Source organism: Mirounga angustirostris, unplaced genomic scaffold, assembly GCF_029215605.1.
Source record: "Mirounga angustirostris isolate CCGP_5_RB_7025 unplaced genomic scaffold, mMirAng1.0.hap1 SCAF_3, whole genome shotgun sequence".
Classification (NCBI taxonomy): domain Eukaryota; kingdom Metazoa; phylum Chordata; class Mammalia; order Carnivora; family Phocidae; genus Mirounga; species Mirounga angustirostris.
The window spans coordinates 174,635,705-174,651,729 of record NW_026991711.1 but is presented as its reverse complement, the minus strand read 5'-3'; the positions used below and the strand labels follow the sequence as shown (position 1 = coordinate 174,651,729).

General features: G+C 40.4%; 1 protein-coding gene across 3 annotated transcripts in view; it reads right to left on the bottom strand.

Moving 5' to 3' along the window:
• XRCC5 (X-ray repair cross complementing 5) overlaps positions 1-16,025 on the bottom strand; it is an 88,516-nt gene that overhangs the window by 12,612 nt on the left and 59,879 nt on the right. For 2 of the 3 annotated variants that reach the window (XM_045868041.3, XM_064587016.1), the window contains one exon: positions 1,090-1,199. In XM_045868041.3, the coding sequence (XP_045723997.1) occupies positions 1,090-1,199 (110 nt within the window). Of the gene's footprint in view, positions 1-1,089; positions 1,200-8,391; positions 8,507-16,025 lie in introns of those variants that run through there. The other variant, XM_045868042.3, reaches the window with a different exon arrangement.

Genomic DNA, 16,025 nt, shown 5'->3' with positions numbered 1-16,025 from the left:
CCCTTTTTCTTTTTCATGTGTGTGTGTGTTGTACAGTTGTGCAGTTAGAAAAGGTCTCTACATTAAGAGTGGCTGATATGTCTCTAGAGTCTCTTTTGATGCTCTTCCAGCTCTCCCTTGCTTTTTAAAAATTTTTTATTTTAAGAAATCAAGTGACCTGGTACTTTAAAGGACAGTTGACGACAACAGGGCACTGAAGTATAACTGGGCACTCCGTCTAGCTGGGGGCAGTGCTAAAAAAGCAATATACTTTCACTACCTTTTCCCACCTTACCAGATCCTTCTTCACCTGGGGCATCCTTAGTCTTATATTGACTCTGCCCATATTTTGTCTTTTACCTATAGGGCATTTGGATCATCTACTTCTACCCTAATTTTAACAATTTTCCCATTTTCTTATCATTCTTTGTAAGAACCTAAACAATTCAAGAATTAATTTGTTCACTCACTCAGCCAATATTTAATAAGCACCCACATGAGACTGTGCCTACTTTAAAAATATACTTTCTAATTTAAACTTGCTCACTCTTGCCTAGAGTTTATGTATAAAAGCCTAGAAATAATTTGGAAGATTTTCACAGTGTTTTCTCAAAATTCCTAATAAAACAAACAAAAAACCTACACAAAAAGTGGGGTGTGGTGCTGAGTAATTAATTTTCAGTGTTAATTTTTCCTGGCATTCCAGATCCCTAACTCTCGTCTTCATAAAATCCTTCTCAATAATTACACCAACACATATTTTCCACCAATTCCTTTAAAATAACTTAGCTGGTCCTTTAATGAGTGGGTCACCAGAGGTTACAATGGAAATTTCCCTGGTTTCCTAAATAGGAATCATGCAGCCAGGGCTATAATGTAATAAAACACTAACTCCCAGGGACGAAGCATCCCATTCATCCCACCCATCTTCATGCCCCCTCAGAAACGACAGTGATAGTAAAAAGACTTAGTCATTTTGGCATCTCTTGGCAAACATGGCTACTCAGGGTGAGAACAACGGTTTCCAAAGCCTGTGCTCACTTGTGGGGTGCTGTATGTCTCCCCTGTGATGGTGGCTAGGAAGAGGAAGACAGACTAGGAGAGCATTACCTGAATGGCTTCTTCCCGGAAGACTGTGATGCAGTCCATGCTCTTCATAAAATATGGCGTTTCATTGGTATCCAGAAACTGTTCAATGTGATTTATTAGCTGGCCACTTGCTAGAACATAAGACAACAAATTTATTTTCCTTGTTCTGAGTGACGTTGGTTAGAGAGAGTACATGCTTTGTGTGCCTGTCAGTATGTATTATGGTTCAAGAGCCTCATGGTCAGTATGTACAAAAGCTATTCTTCTTTGAGAGGGGGCGGATGGGAAGGGCAGGTGAGATGCAAAATGCTGATTCCGAAAGTCTGTATTTGAAAAGTTTGGGAATACTTACTGATATCTGTCAAGAAATAAAATTTAATTTCTACAATGCTTAGAATTATAGCTAAGTGTTCCTTAGGGGACTAACACTAAATGGTTTTTTAAAAAGTTGTGGTTCCTTTTTGTTTTCCCCCCAGAATTTAGGGGCCATTTGGGTAATTCCAAACTGTCTTTCCTGATATAGTCACAGAAAATAGATCCTCTAGTCCCTCCCCTAATCCTACTCATGATAAACGTCAAACAGTGCCAGACAGAGAAGAGTAATGAGCCAGGGACACCCCATCTTCTATCAATCACAGGTCAAATTAGAAAAGATCAGCCTTTGTCTTAATTTAATATAAATATCCCTTTAGAATGAGGAATCATTGCTACATATCTTCTGCCCTTGAACCTGAATATTCTCTCTGTTGCTCAGTAGTCTACAAGCCATGAACACTTAATAAACAATAATTGTCAGCAATGTCATAAATTCTACAGAAAGAGGAAATACATTATTAATGTTATTGTTTCTAAGATAGGCTGCAACTTGAGGCTGCCTAACAAACAAATATTTTTCAGTGAGGAAAAGAGAAACATAAAGTCATCAGGGAATATAAGTCACTCAGCAGATTGAAACTGACCCTTATGACTGGTATAGGACAAACCAAGGAGATGTACACATTCATGGCATAAAGGCTCAGTCTTACTTGTGCCCTGAAACCACTCACTCGCTGGCTGGGAGGGCAATTTATGCTGAACAGTCAAGGTGCGGCCACAATCATGGCCTCGTCTGAGCATCGTAATAGTTACGAATGGGTACATGCACAGTACTAATGAGACTACTTTCAAGGCTTGCCTATAAAGGCTCGAGGCCACTAACTTAATCACAATGACCTGGACACTGCTCAATGCCTTACGAAAGACATCAAATTCAGTGCCATCAACTTAGGTCCTAAGAATCCTATAGCTTATGGAAAGGATTAAAACACTGGACAAGGCAGGGCGCCTGGGTGGCTCAGTCAGTTGAGCACCCGACTCTTGATTTCAGCTCTGGCCATGGTCTCAGGGTTGTGAAATCGGCCCTATGTTGGGCTCCGCGCTCAGCAGGGAGTCTGCTTGGGATTCTCTCTCTCCCCCTGCCCCTCCCCCCACTCGCATGCGCTCTCTAAATAAATAAAATCTTAAAAAAAAAAAAACAACTGGACAAAGTGTTTCCTAATATAATCATTTTGCAGCAAGAGAAAAATATCCCCAGTAACTATTTCATCTCTTCCACCAACTAGGAGATTATGATCTCCATTATAATAAAGTACTTAGCAAACTTGAGGGATTAAAGAAACACTTCCTTGCAATTTCTGAAATCTTTACCAATGTATCCTGCAGTGATGAATTAACACCCAACAATACAAAGGAGAGAAGGGATGTTTGGATGGGTCTTTTTAAACAAGGTAAATAACACAGCCCTGATTAGTAGGCAGAGTGGAAAACCAACAAGCAGCTCAAAGCAAGAGAAGCTATCTATCAGCTTGGAGCGGTGAAGTGACAGAGGGTGCTCCTCCAGCACTTACAGCAGCCTGCTTGCTCAGAAGACACCCACAGAAAGTCACTCAGAATTACATATCTAGCCACAAGTAAGAGCCTTCACAGGCTATGGGTAGTAATCCCAGAGACTTAGCGTTCCTCCTTTCTTTTGAAATGAGAACCAGGGACCTTAGTGAGCTATAATGTAAATGTTTCTCTTTATGCAGTGAATATTTTCCTTACTTTGACCTAGTGTGTATTTACTGTGTAACTGTTACAGGGAAGACCCTGGAGTGTGTTCTGTGGAAGACATGAAGTTGAAGATAAAGTCCTTGCCTTTGAGGAGTTTACAACTTACAAGGGGATATAACACACACACAAAAGGAATAATAGGAGGTAAATGTGAAGAGGACCATGACTGGTATGGAAATATATCAGCTGATGTGAATTTTTAAAAATCTCTGGTGACCGATTATAAGACATTTTCATTAATTAACATGGCTTTTTTGCTGGGCAATGAAAAATAGAATTTGGCCATCATAGAGCAGAAAACAGAATGAGCAAAAGTATAAAGAAGAGAGGTGGGAAAGGACAGGGTATGTCTGAAGAGACGCAAATGGAGTCCAGACAGGAGGAGGGGAAGGAGGAGGAAGAATCAGCTAGGGGAGAGGTGGGTGGTCCAAGAAGACAACAGTCTGTGTGAGGGTCCTGAGGCAGGATGGAGCTTGGCTCCAGAGCAACTGCAGGGGAGAAGGGTTGAAGACCAAGCCTTTAAGGAACTGCAACATTTAGAGCTCATGGAGGGAAAACAGAGTTGACAAAGGAGCTAAGGAGTGTTGAGGGAGACACACGAAAACCAGGAGGGTACGGCGCCAAAGATGCTGAGATTAAAGAGGAGAGCTGTCTGCTGTGTCCAAACTATGACATAAAGACTGCAAAAAAAAAAAAAAGAGTATAAAAAGCACAAGGGATTAGGTACTGAAGCTTAGGGAGTCCTTAAACCCGGGAGCCCATATATCAACTAAATAGGGACTGAACTGCTTTGCAAAAAACAGTTCCCTGACCCATTTTATTTTGACATATGATGGTGCGCGCGTGCACACACACACACACACACACACAGTTGCCATCCTACAGGCAAAAGCAGAAGTCAATAATCCATTTGTAGTAATGATACAGGAAAGAAGGGATATAAAAAAAAGGAAGCAGGAGTCTCAACATCTACTTTCTACTGAAGAATGAAGTTCTTATGTATTTGTGGGCCTATTTGGGTTGAGTTTTCTTACATGTTAGACTGTCTTTTCCTCCAGGAAGTTCAGGAACACAGGGAGATAAACATATCCACACTTGCAATAAATCCAATGAATACGAAGAACCAGATTTTGCCCTTCCAGGAATCATCAGTTACATGGCCTGTGCATTTGGCCCATGATTCTGAATTCTGTCGGTCTATCCAGACTATTTTGCAGTTCACTGACTATCATGAACCATTTGACACCAGCAAATAGCTGTGATGGATGATGCTTTAATATACTGAATATCACAATGGGATGTGGACAAGACTTCCCTTCCAACGTCTGGTGGCATTTCATGTTTTCCTGACCTTTTTAATAAAAGTAAAATGCAGAAATGGCAGACAGAAATAATATCCTACCTGGGCCTGATGATGCTTTTGAAGCCCCCCTCCTCCCCACCCCACATAAAGGAAATGCTGATAATCAGGGTGCTTGTCTCCGCTTCCACATCAATTACAGGGTATGGAATGGCCTGTCAGTCTTCATACTCAGCAAATCACAGTGCCAATTATAATTCACCAAAATGCTTTTCAGAATTAGTCAGGGGCTCAATAATACTCATTAGTAGCTAATATAAAAGATGGCCATTGAAAGAGCCATCCATCTTAGGCAAGGGTCGTCATTTATTTCAAGGAGTCTTCAAAATCAAAATGGTCTAAATTTTGAGGTTTTAAATATGGGCATTATATATTAGCCCAGCATCTTACATATATATAGATTGTTGATACACAAAATCAGTCTCAATAATATTTTAGTGTTAACACTAAAAATGCAACCCAGATACAAAAGTTTTATGTATGGGGAAAATGGCAGAGTTTTTTTGTTTAATCTGAAATGTATGTTCTCCCTCTCTAGAGAAAATATTCACCACCACCCAAAATCCCAGAAAATGAATCACCTCTCTTCTTCACAGGGGCCAAAACACCCAGGGCCATGTGCTTGTCAGCTTCTAACTTGACATTTGTTTACTACCTCTGTTCTCTGCAAAGATGTTTCCAACAGAATGAAAGGAAGTCATGTATTGTGGGTTTTTTCCCCTTCATCGGACAGAGCCCAAACAGCAGTAGGTTCGCTCATCTGTCACACATTATATATAAAGGGCTGTAAAACCATCTCAAATGATTTTGCTGAACCCAGGCATCATTCAGGACATTTCCCAATTTAATCCTTCTCACTATCTCAATGCCTCCTATGAACTGTACTTATTGAAGGGGCGCACATTTTACAGAAGTCGGCAGTTAAATTATTTTTAAATGTTAAGAACAGATTTACACAATGACAGTGGCATCTTCATAAAACAAACTTAAAAAGTGATGATATAAATTAAGCACTTAAATAAGTATATGGTCAGGTCAGTAATTAAAGAGAGTAAAATAACAGTATTTATCAGCAAACAAAACTCAAAGCAAGTAGTCCAGTCTGCCACCAATTAAATGCACATGTAAATACAATCACCATTTTAAGCCAGAAACTTACAAGAAACATTTGCCTGATAAGAAAATGAGTCTGTGTTTTAATATAGGCTACTATAACAGAAACAGATCGCCAACAGGCTTATGGCTCTTTCCTCCAGGATAAAAACTGGTCATCGTGGGTAGAGGCTGTGTATCTACCAGCCAGGGTCCAACCAGAAGAAGAGAAATCACTCTGACAAAGGAAGTGCGATGCAGGCAACTGTTACACAGGTGCGGAGGGCTGTAAAGCCAACTGAAAATGGTGCTGTAACCCAGAGATTAGGAACAGCAAGAAGCCCTCAGCACCCCTTCGCAGTGCAGGGGGACGGGGAGAAAAGAGAAGAGAGAGGTAGAGCAACTAGAGCTCAGGGGCCTGTCCGGTGGGATCTGAAGCCATGGAGGACTGGAGATGCTGCCTAACAGAGAGGGAGGAAGAAATACCCCGGCTTCTCCCTCCCTCCTTGCCTCCTACCAATTTCCCACCAGGGTCTCCTGTTGGCTGAACCCTGTAGGAAGCCAGTTGTCATGGGAGGCTGCGAAATACAACCTGCAGGGGCTGGCTCTGTCCCATTCCACACAGTGTTACTATGAACCCAGAGAGGTGGATGCCCCATTTTATGCACTGGATAGATCCTGGAGACACAAAATTAACAAAGTATTCTTTAAATAATAAAGGAAGATAAGGGGTGCCTGGGTGGCTCAGTCGTTAAGCGTCTGCCTTCAGCTCAGGTCATGATCCCAGGATCCTGGGACTGAGTCCTGTGTTGGGCTCCCTGCTCAGTAGGGAGTCTGCTTCTCCCTCTCCCTCCACCCTCCTGCCCTCGCTCATGCTCTCTTTCTCTCATGCACTCTAATAAATAAAATCTTCAAAAATACATATATTTAAAGCATACTTCTACAAAACCAGAATCACGTAAAAAAAAGAGAGACACAGATTTCACGTCTACTTGAAACATCTTTAGAGCTACATACATCTCCCTTTCCTTCAGGTCTAATCTTGTGAAACCCAGCACATGGCGGTCACACACCTGTGTGGACCACGATGACAAACCAGAAGAACCAGAAGTGACTGAACCTTTTCACAGAAGTCAAAGGATCTTCTGAAGATTGAAGTACAAAAAAAGGTACCCTAAATATTCTCTTCTTCATGACAAAAGGTATGCTGACTTATTTCTTAAATGTCCTTTCTGCTCCTATTTCCAAAAGAGGCTGGATCTAAGATCCCAGGCAGAATCTGCCCTCAATGTTTGTGCTCCTGGTCTAGCACGTCCGGTATTCCTGGTTTTAGTTTTGTGGTCTTCAACGAAATATTTTTGTTGGGGAGAAAGAAATCACCGGGTGGCAACAAAAGAAACTGAGAATTAGGAAAAAAAGATAAACTTTACAAACCTGAAAATGATGTGCAAATGTCTTATTTTGAAGCAGCTGGACTGTGAAACAGACATAGCTCTGTCCTGCTCTTTGCCTCTGCCCTGATCTTCCCCCTTTTAGAAGCTGTTCTGCGAGACAATTTGCCCCAGAATTCCCCACTGAGCAGACAGAGTTGCCCGCCTCCCTTCTGAGAAGAGAAGCAGTCCGTGGTCCTGACACAGAGACCACCATAGCCAGAGTATCATGCGTGACCAGGGGCACAAGAAACTGAATGAAGGCATATAAAATGCTGACCACTCAACAATATAGATACAGCCTTGGCCGTTTTATTATTATTATTTTCTTACCAATAACTAAAAACTCAATTAAAGCCTCACCATTTAAGCTCCACAAGTTCAGTCACAGACCATTTTTTCATGCTTAACGATTTTCTCATTAAATGCAGTAATTTCTTACAAATTGCACTAATAAAAGTAAGTCTTGCTGGGTGTTCTCCCCCCTTTTGCTACCTTTTCATTGATGTGTTAAATTAAAACCCCAGGCACAAGGAGCAGAGTAAATGCAAAGTCTTTATTGTTAGAATCCATTCCTGCAGACTCTTGAGATCTCGCTAGTTTTATTTTTGTTTTTATTTGAGCTGTGAGTCCTACTTTATAACCACAGGACGGTCTCTTGGTCTTAGCTCACTCTAGAAAAAAGGTGATAGTGCGAGCTAATGAGAAACTATAAAAATGGCATCCAGCAAGCCCACTAGTGGTAAGCTCATTTTATGTAAGAGAACATTACAACAAATCTTCTTCATTCTGGATGAATAATGGTTCTCATCTTAAATAACTTGAGTGTAAGACCAGGTCTGTTCCTGAGTCAGCTGAAAATTTTAAGTCTCCTGGTCAAAGGGTGGGTTCTATGGCATTCTATGGTCTTTTTATTTTTTATTAACAACATTCAATTTAACCATTAAAGACCCATTGAACATGTCCCACAAAACCTGAAGGTTATCCATGAATATTTACAGATTTACAGGGCATACAGCAGTTTGCTAAAGACCAAAGAACATCCATTTTTTTGTTTTTTGTTTTTAGTATAACTAATTTCCCCAATTCCAGGAGGGAGTGCACTTAAAGTCCAAAATTGGGACATGATGCTAACATAAGAAAGAAGCTAAAGGAAGACTTTTTCATCAAATGAAGTGACTTCTTTGGCTCCTTTGTGTAACGTATATGCCATATGCTTGGAAGTATGTGTTGGGTGTAGGGCTAGGGAGTAGAGAGAGAGGGTCTCCACAATTTTCTAACTCTAAAACTTGGTGAAGCTTCCTAAAATAAAAGTGCTATAGAAGAATTAATAACCTTACCATGTAGACATGATCCCATTCCAGATGGGCAGTAGGAGGGAGGCAGAATGCAAGATGACAGTGTTTGGTACTGTAGCAATTTTACAGTATCTGTCTAGCTTCATTGCAGAGTGGATGTCATCAACCTAATGCAGGAAGTAAGCAGAAGGAACCAAGTAGCCATAGTAACAGTGCAGCCAAGAGGAAACACTCTGGAACAGGAGACCAGTCTGGCAATGGGATCCAATTAAAAGTTGGTAATTGAATGGAATTGAAATTCATGTATCAGTTGAAGAGATATAGTGAGTGGTGAGTCAGGCTCCACAGAAAGGAGAAGCAGGCGGCCACTGCTTGAATGTGCTTTTATGGACGATGAGGGCGGGGTGGTGGCACAGTGTCCTACGATACCCTAAGAATCTGAGTCACTCTTTTTTAATTTTATTTTATTATGTTATGTTAATCACCATACATTACATCATTAGTTTTTGATGGAATCTGAGTCACTCTTAAAAGGACATATCAAGTACCAGAAAATTTAAAACAACTATGTTTCATGTGGTAAATCTTCCTAAAAATTGATAAATAATGATGCCTTGTGTTTATATGGCATCTTTCCTTCAGATACTTTTTTTTCTTTCATTTTTTCCCTTTTTTGATTTTGTGAAGAAAGTTGTATAATATTTTAGAGCTCAAAATATTGAGATATTATTTTTCTCCACTTCTTCGATGGGGCTAAGATTTATGAATTGATCCAAAGAACCTGAGAGTTAATTCTGCTGTAATTCAAAAATTCAAATTGTTATTATTCTCAAGCACTGCTCCCTTGAAGTCAACAATGGAAACAAAAAAATTACTTAGTCAGCAGTACTCGGCAAACATAAAAACAGATGGAGGTTATCTGTTCCAGTGATGGTGGACTAACAGCAGCCATCTTGACAATGTATCACACTGCAATAAAACTACTACTAGGCGCAGGTATCCCAGGATACACTGGCTCTTAAATCACAAGCACCTCTTTAGAGCGGGATTTGGGGGTGAGAAAAAAGAATGGGCATTCTTTGTGGAAGGAACATATGAGCAAATATACAGAGGCAGGCAAGCCAATGTTACAAGGGTATTAGCAGGAATAGCGTTTGGTCTGAGTACAGAGTTCATAGAGGGGGCCTGTAGAAGATGGGTCTGCAATGGCAGAAAGGATTGTAGAAAGCCTTGAAATGGGGGACTAATTTCAAAGACATGGGGAGTGATTAAAAAGGGCTGACCCTTAATCAAATCTGTGCTATAAGAAGCTAAATCTGGGGGCGCCTGCCTGGCTCAGTCAATGGAGCGTGGAACTCTTGATCTCAGGGTTTTAAGTTCGTTGGGTGTAAAGATTAATTAAAAAAAAAAAAAGGAAAGCTAAATCTGTACCAACATATGGGATGAACAAGAAGAACTTTGAGGGTAATTAATACAGGATGCTATGACTGTCCAATGGTGAAGTAATGAAAGCTTGAATTAGGATACTGGTGTTAGGACGGAAAGGAAGAGACAGATCCAGAAAATGATGGGAAATTAGGAGAGAATTATAAATGGGTACAAAGTGGTCAGAAATGCTCATCAACAGTCAACTCAAGAAGCAAAACAACAACAGCATCAAAAAACCCTTCTTTCTGGGGAAAGTCCTATTAGCACCAGGATATCCTTAGGCTGTTGCATCACTTGGGATACTTTTCTTTGGGCTTTCCTGTCCAGCCTTTTAATGGTTCAGGTTATGCAAGGCTAGTCTATGAATTCTTCCCCAAATTGGTCACCCACCTGCATTTGCACCCATGCTGCCTTGGATGAACTATTTGTGCATCTAAGTGACCCTTTCCACCGGTGCCCTAGACACCACACCTCTCCCCTTCTCAAAGATCTCATCCAGTCTCATGCCTTCAGAGAACATCTCTAGGTGACTTTTCCCAGATTTATATTTAGAACCCAGACCTCTTGCCTGAAGTCCAGACCTGCATAACCAGCCTAGCATGTCTCTGTCCTCTCAGTAAAAACCAATTCCTTCCAGTCGCTCAGGCCAAAAAACAGGAGTCATCCCTGACTCGTTTCTTTTTCTCACACCCTACATTCAAATAGTCGGTAAAATCTGCCAATTCTTTTAAAGCATGTCAAGAATCTGACCTCTTCTCACTTTCTCTCACTTGCATTACTACAGTAGCCTTCTAACTCATCTGCCTACTTCAACCTTGCCCATTCTCAACATGGTGGCCAGGGCACTTTGAAAACATAAGTCAATCAGATCAACCTCTACTTAGAATTCCTCAGTGGTTTCCCATTTCACTCAGAGTAGAAGCAGGAGGTCTAGGAGGCCCTATGTGATATGTACCCCAGCTACCCCCCTGATCTCATCTCCTACTTCTTTCCTTCAGCCACAATGGCCTCCCTGATGCTCCTTAATGAAGTCAAATGCTCTGCTTCAGGAGAACATACTGCTCCCTCTGTCTGAAACGTTCTCCCCAGAGATACCCACCAGGTTCTCTCCTCCACCTTCCTCAATTCTCTGTTCAAATGATACCCCAAAGTGAGCCTTCCTTGATCCTCTATAAAATCATAAGCCCACCTCACCCCAGCACTCACTATCCCATTATCCTGTTTTAATTTTTTCTCTAGTGCTATCATGACTTGAATACCATTCTCTGAAAATTCATGTCCTTTCCAAAACCTCAGAATATGACCTTATGTGGAAATAGGGTCCTTGCTGATATAATCAAATTAAGATGAGGTCATAGGAATAGGCCCTAATCTGACTGGTGTCCTTATAAGAAGAGGGAAATTTAGGGCATCTGGGTGACTCAGTCAGTTAAGCGTCTGCCTTTGGCTCAGGACATGATCCTGAGGGAGTCCGGGGATTGAGCTCTGTGTCGGGCTCCCTGCTCAGTGGGGAGTCTGCTTCTCCCTCTCCCTCTGCACCTCCCCCGGCTCATGCTCTCTCTCTCTCTCCCTCCCTCATATAAATAAAATCTTTAAAAAAAAAAAAAAAGAGGGAAATTTGGACACATACTGTGAGAGAGCTCCCTGTGAAGAGGAGTAGAGACCAGAGTGGTTTGTCTACAAGCTAAGGACCACCAAGGACTGTCAGCTGTCACCACGAGCTAGGAGAGGGGCATGGAACAGATTCCCCTCAGAGTCCTCATATGGAACCAACCTTCCTGAAACCTCCACTTTGGAATTCTAGTTGCCAGAACTGTGAGGAAATAAACTTCTATAGTTTTAAGCCAGCCCCTCTGTGGTACTTTGTTACAAAACCCTTGGAAACAAACACAAGTCCTTACCACCATTTGACATTTATTTTCTTATTTGTTTACTGTCTGTGTTTCGCTATAGTGACTAGCACCTAGTAGGATGCTCCATCATTTGCTAAATGGATGAACGAATGGCCTAAACGTCACTGATTTACTGTGGGAAACAACGCCACAACGACCACCGGTGCATGTTCATTCAGACTCCAAGATCTCTGAACAAACTCGGATTGCAGGGTTAAAAATAATGCGAAAGGATCAGAGTGAAATGCCCTTGGGATGTGTGTGGTCTGTTCTAAAGTACACAACAGAATATGTTTTGTAGATAGGAAGCCAGCTGTAAAGAGCACACTGTGCACTCCCCTCTTTGTTCCTTTATTCTCTTTTAAAGATTCTTATGTGCTTGACTCATCCTGGGTATGTGGAGGAATGTGCCTTACTACGCCCCTGCTGTAAATCACTATAGATCTATATCGCTGTAAAAGGTATATAAGAGTATGGAAAATAAACCTCAGCACCTTGGGCTGTTTGCCTGGGGTCCCCTGTGCCTCGCTATACTGTCGTCTCTTTTTCTCAGTTCCTTCGCCGCCCCAGGTCCCCGACTCTCTGAGGTCGACAATTTACTCCTGCAAAACCTCTAAAGAATGGAAGGAGGTCTTCTTGAATTCCTTCATTTTAAACCCACACACTGCATTTTTAGAACTGGTATCACTAAGGGGAATGGATAGTCTAGAACTTTTTTATCACCACCCTTCACGTTAGTTTTACAGAGATGGAGATGGCGAAAATAAAGCTCGATGGAAGGGGGAAATACATAGACAAAGGTAAATGGGCTGTGTAAGAGATGTGTGCAGGCATGTGTGGAGAACATACCACTTCTTTTTTTTTTTTAATGGGGACGAGGGGCAGGGGCAGAGGGAGAATCTTAAGCAGGCTCCATACCCAGGGCTCGAGCTCACAGCCCTGAAATCATGACCTCAGCCAAGATCAAGAGTCGGATGCTTAACCAACTGAGTCACCCAGGTGCCCCAAAGATACCATGTCCAATGCTGTCCTATGTGCACATAGTCATCTTTCTGTTGTCACTTACTATGACTTAGCTCCATCCCACTTTGCTGTATGCTCTTTTTTCTTCTCTTAGATCACATTGATTGAGCCCACTAGGAATTGGGGGGGTAGTGGAGGAGTATTTTCCAAAATGTATTGTCTATGGCTATAACACCAATTTACCACACCCTAAAATATTAACCATCTTGACTACAACACAGCATTAACAGGGATTAACAGGGTTACTCCTAAGAGGAGACAGTGAGAAAGCAAGATAAAATGTGAGTTTGGGGAGGGACTGGAAGAGATGGGGACAATGAAGGAGGAGACTTCCTTTTCTTAACTTTTATGTACTACTCTATTATTATTTGATTTTTTTCCAGCGAGCATGCACTTATTTTTTAATGAGGAGAAGTCTAGGGAGCAATAAACAATTGTTTCTATTTCTAGTGAGCCTTAAATGGGTAGACATTTTTCATAGGTTGGCATTTACTGATGATGAAACTCAGAATACTTCTATTTCATGATCCTTTCATTTCTTTTTCTTTTTTTTTTTTTTTTAAAGATTTTATTGATTTATTTGACAGAGAGAGACACAGCGAGAGAGGGAACACAAGCAGGGGGAGTAGGAGAAGGAGAAGGAGAAGCAAGCTTCCCGCCGAACAGGGAGCCCAATGCGGGGCTCGATCCCAGGACCCTGGGATCATGATCTGAGCCGAAGGCAGACGCTTAACCGACTGAGCCACCCAGGCGCCCGAACCTTTCATTTCTTTTTTATTTTTTGCACCATCTACTTTTTTCTTTCTGTTTATTACTCATATACTTAAAGGGCTGTATTAAAAAGGACCTTCAAATTATTTAAGTTTACCCACTGTGCTCAGGAAAGACTACCAATGTGAACCGAATTTGCTACAGGCAAATCTTATCTCTGGTTTATATATTCAACGCCTCCCTCTCATCCTGTACATTTAAAATTTCAATGTATAAGTCTTGTTGGCTTCATTACAGTCCATCTAAGAGTAATTAGAAATGGGGATAATTACGGGATAATCCAAGCTTAATTATTCCATATATTTTCTTCTCAATGTATGAGACAAATAATGAATCAAACAAAATAAACCCATGCTTGAGAAAATGGCACAAAAGAAGAAACAAATGAAAGGAGGGAATAATGAATCTATAAACTTTCCAAATCTATAAGCACTGACCTAAGACTTATGTACTAAAATACCTATTGTCAGGGCACGTGGGTGGCGCAGTTGACTCTTGGTTTTGTCTCAGGTCTTGAGCTCAGGGTTGTGAGACTGAGTCCCGTATTGGGCTCTGTGCTCAGCAGGGAGTCGGCTGGAGATTCTCTCCCTCTCTCTCTCTGTCCCTCCCTCCACTAGTGCTTTCTCTTTTTCTCTCTCTCCCTCTCTAATAAATCTTTTTTAAAAAAATACCTATTTATCACTAAATTGTAAATTGATTTTCATTACTTACAACTAATCATCTCTGTGCTCCAACAAGTTCCCGAATCCACACAAATTTTCCTGGACTGGTCATTCACTAAAGTAAATGGATTCCTCTCATGAAGCAGAGGATTATGAAACACAAACATAATCTTGTGATACATGTATCTAAGTTTAAAAAAATTTTTTTAAACTCCAATACCTGAAGACTTTTATTTAAAACACACTCTATTACCTGAATTGACGCTGTTTTCTTTACTGGTACTCTGCAGAGATTCACTTGGGTCTCCAGATTTTTGTTTAGCTAGGGTTAGGCAAAAATTATAAAGGTCTCACCAGTCCACAAGGTCTCAAGGGGAATAACTTTCAATACTCAAAACATCATGGAGAATGACCAGACAAAAAATCAACAAGGATATAGATTTGAACAAACTATCATCTACACTGACCTGACATTTGCAGAACCTTCGACCTAATGACAGCAGAATATACATTATTTTAAAGGGCATATGGAACATTCGTCAGAACAGAGTATAGGCTAAGCCATGAAACAAGTCTCAATATATTTGGAAGGGTTGAAACCATTCAAAATATGTCTTACGACAGAATGAAGATAAAAATCAACAACATCAAGAAATTTGGGAATCTCCAGTATCTCCAAATTAAACACTCTTCTAAATAATCTAAGGGTCAAAGCAGTAATCATGAAAGAAATAAGAAAGCATTTGAACTGAATGACAATAAAAAACACGATGTATCACAATTTATGGTGTGCAGCTAAAGAACTGGTTAGAGGGAAATGTATAGCTTTCAATGCCTACGTTAGAAAAGAAATGAGGTTTCAAATTAATAATCTAAGCTCTACTTTAAGAAACGAGGAAAAGAGGACCAAGTTAAATCCAAAGTGAGAAGAAAGGGAATAATAAAGACAAGAGCAGAAATCAATGAAATAAAGACAAAATAATGGAAAATCAATAAAAGCAGAAATTAGGATCTTTAAAAGATAAGCAAAACCATAAAGCTTTACTTAGATTGACCACAAAGCAGAAATGGAAAATCTGACCAAACCTACAATATGTAAAATAACCAAGTATTAGAAAGCTTCCCACGAAGAACCCTGGCCTAGGATTCACTGGCAAATTCTATCAAATATTTTAAAAAGAAATAATATTAATCTTGAAGGGGAAGAAAGAATACTTCTCAACTCATTCTATAAGGACTGTATTTCCCTGATATCGAAGCCAAAGATGCTGCAAGAAAGGAAAACTATAGAAAGGAATCCTTCATGGACATATACACAAAAATCCTAACAAAGTATCAGCAAAATGAATTCAGGAACATAAAGAGAAAGAATTATACATACATATATATATATATATATCCACTGGGCTTTATCTCTGCATGCAAGGCTGGTTTAACAACTGAAAATCAATGAATATAATAACATAGCATATTAACAGAAGAATCAAACCCACATTATCATTTCTATATAGAAAATGCATCAAAAAAATGCATCTGACAAAATTAAACATGCATTTGTAATAAAAACTCTCAACCAACTAGGAATGAAAAAAGAAAATCTTCAAGTCGATAAAGGGAATCTAAGAAAAACCAGAACATCATACTAACGGTAAAAGACTAAGAGCTTTCCCCTTAATCACTCTTATCATTCTATGATTGTTGGATATTCCAGTCAGTACAATCACGAAAAAGAATTTTAAGCTACACAAATTAGAAAAGAAGAAATAAAACTGCCTTTATTTACAGACAATATCATCCTGCATGTAGAAAATTCAGAGTATAGGAGCACCTGGGTGGCTCAGTCAGTTAAGTGTCTGCCTTCAGCTGAGGTCATTATCCCAGGATCCTGGGTTCGAGCCCTGTGTTGGGTT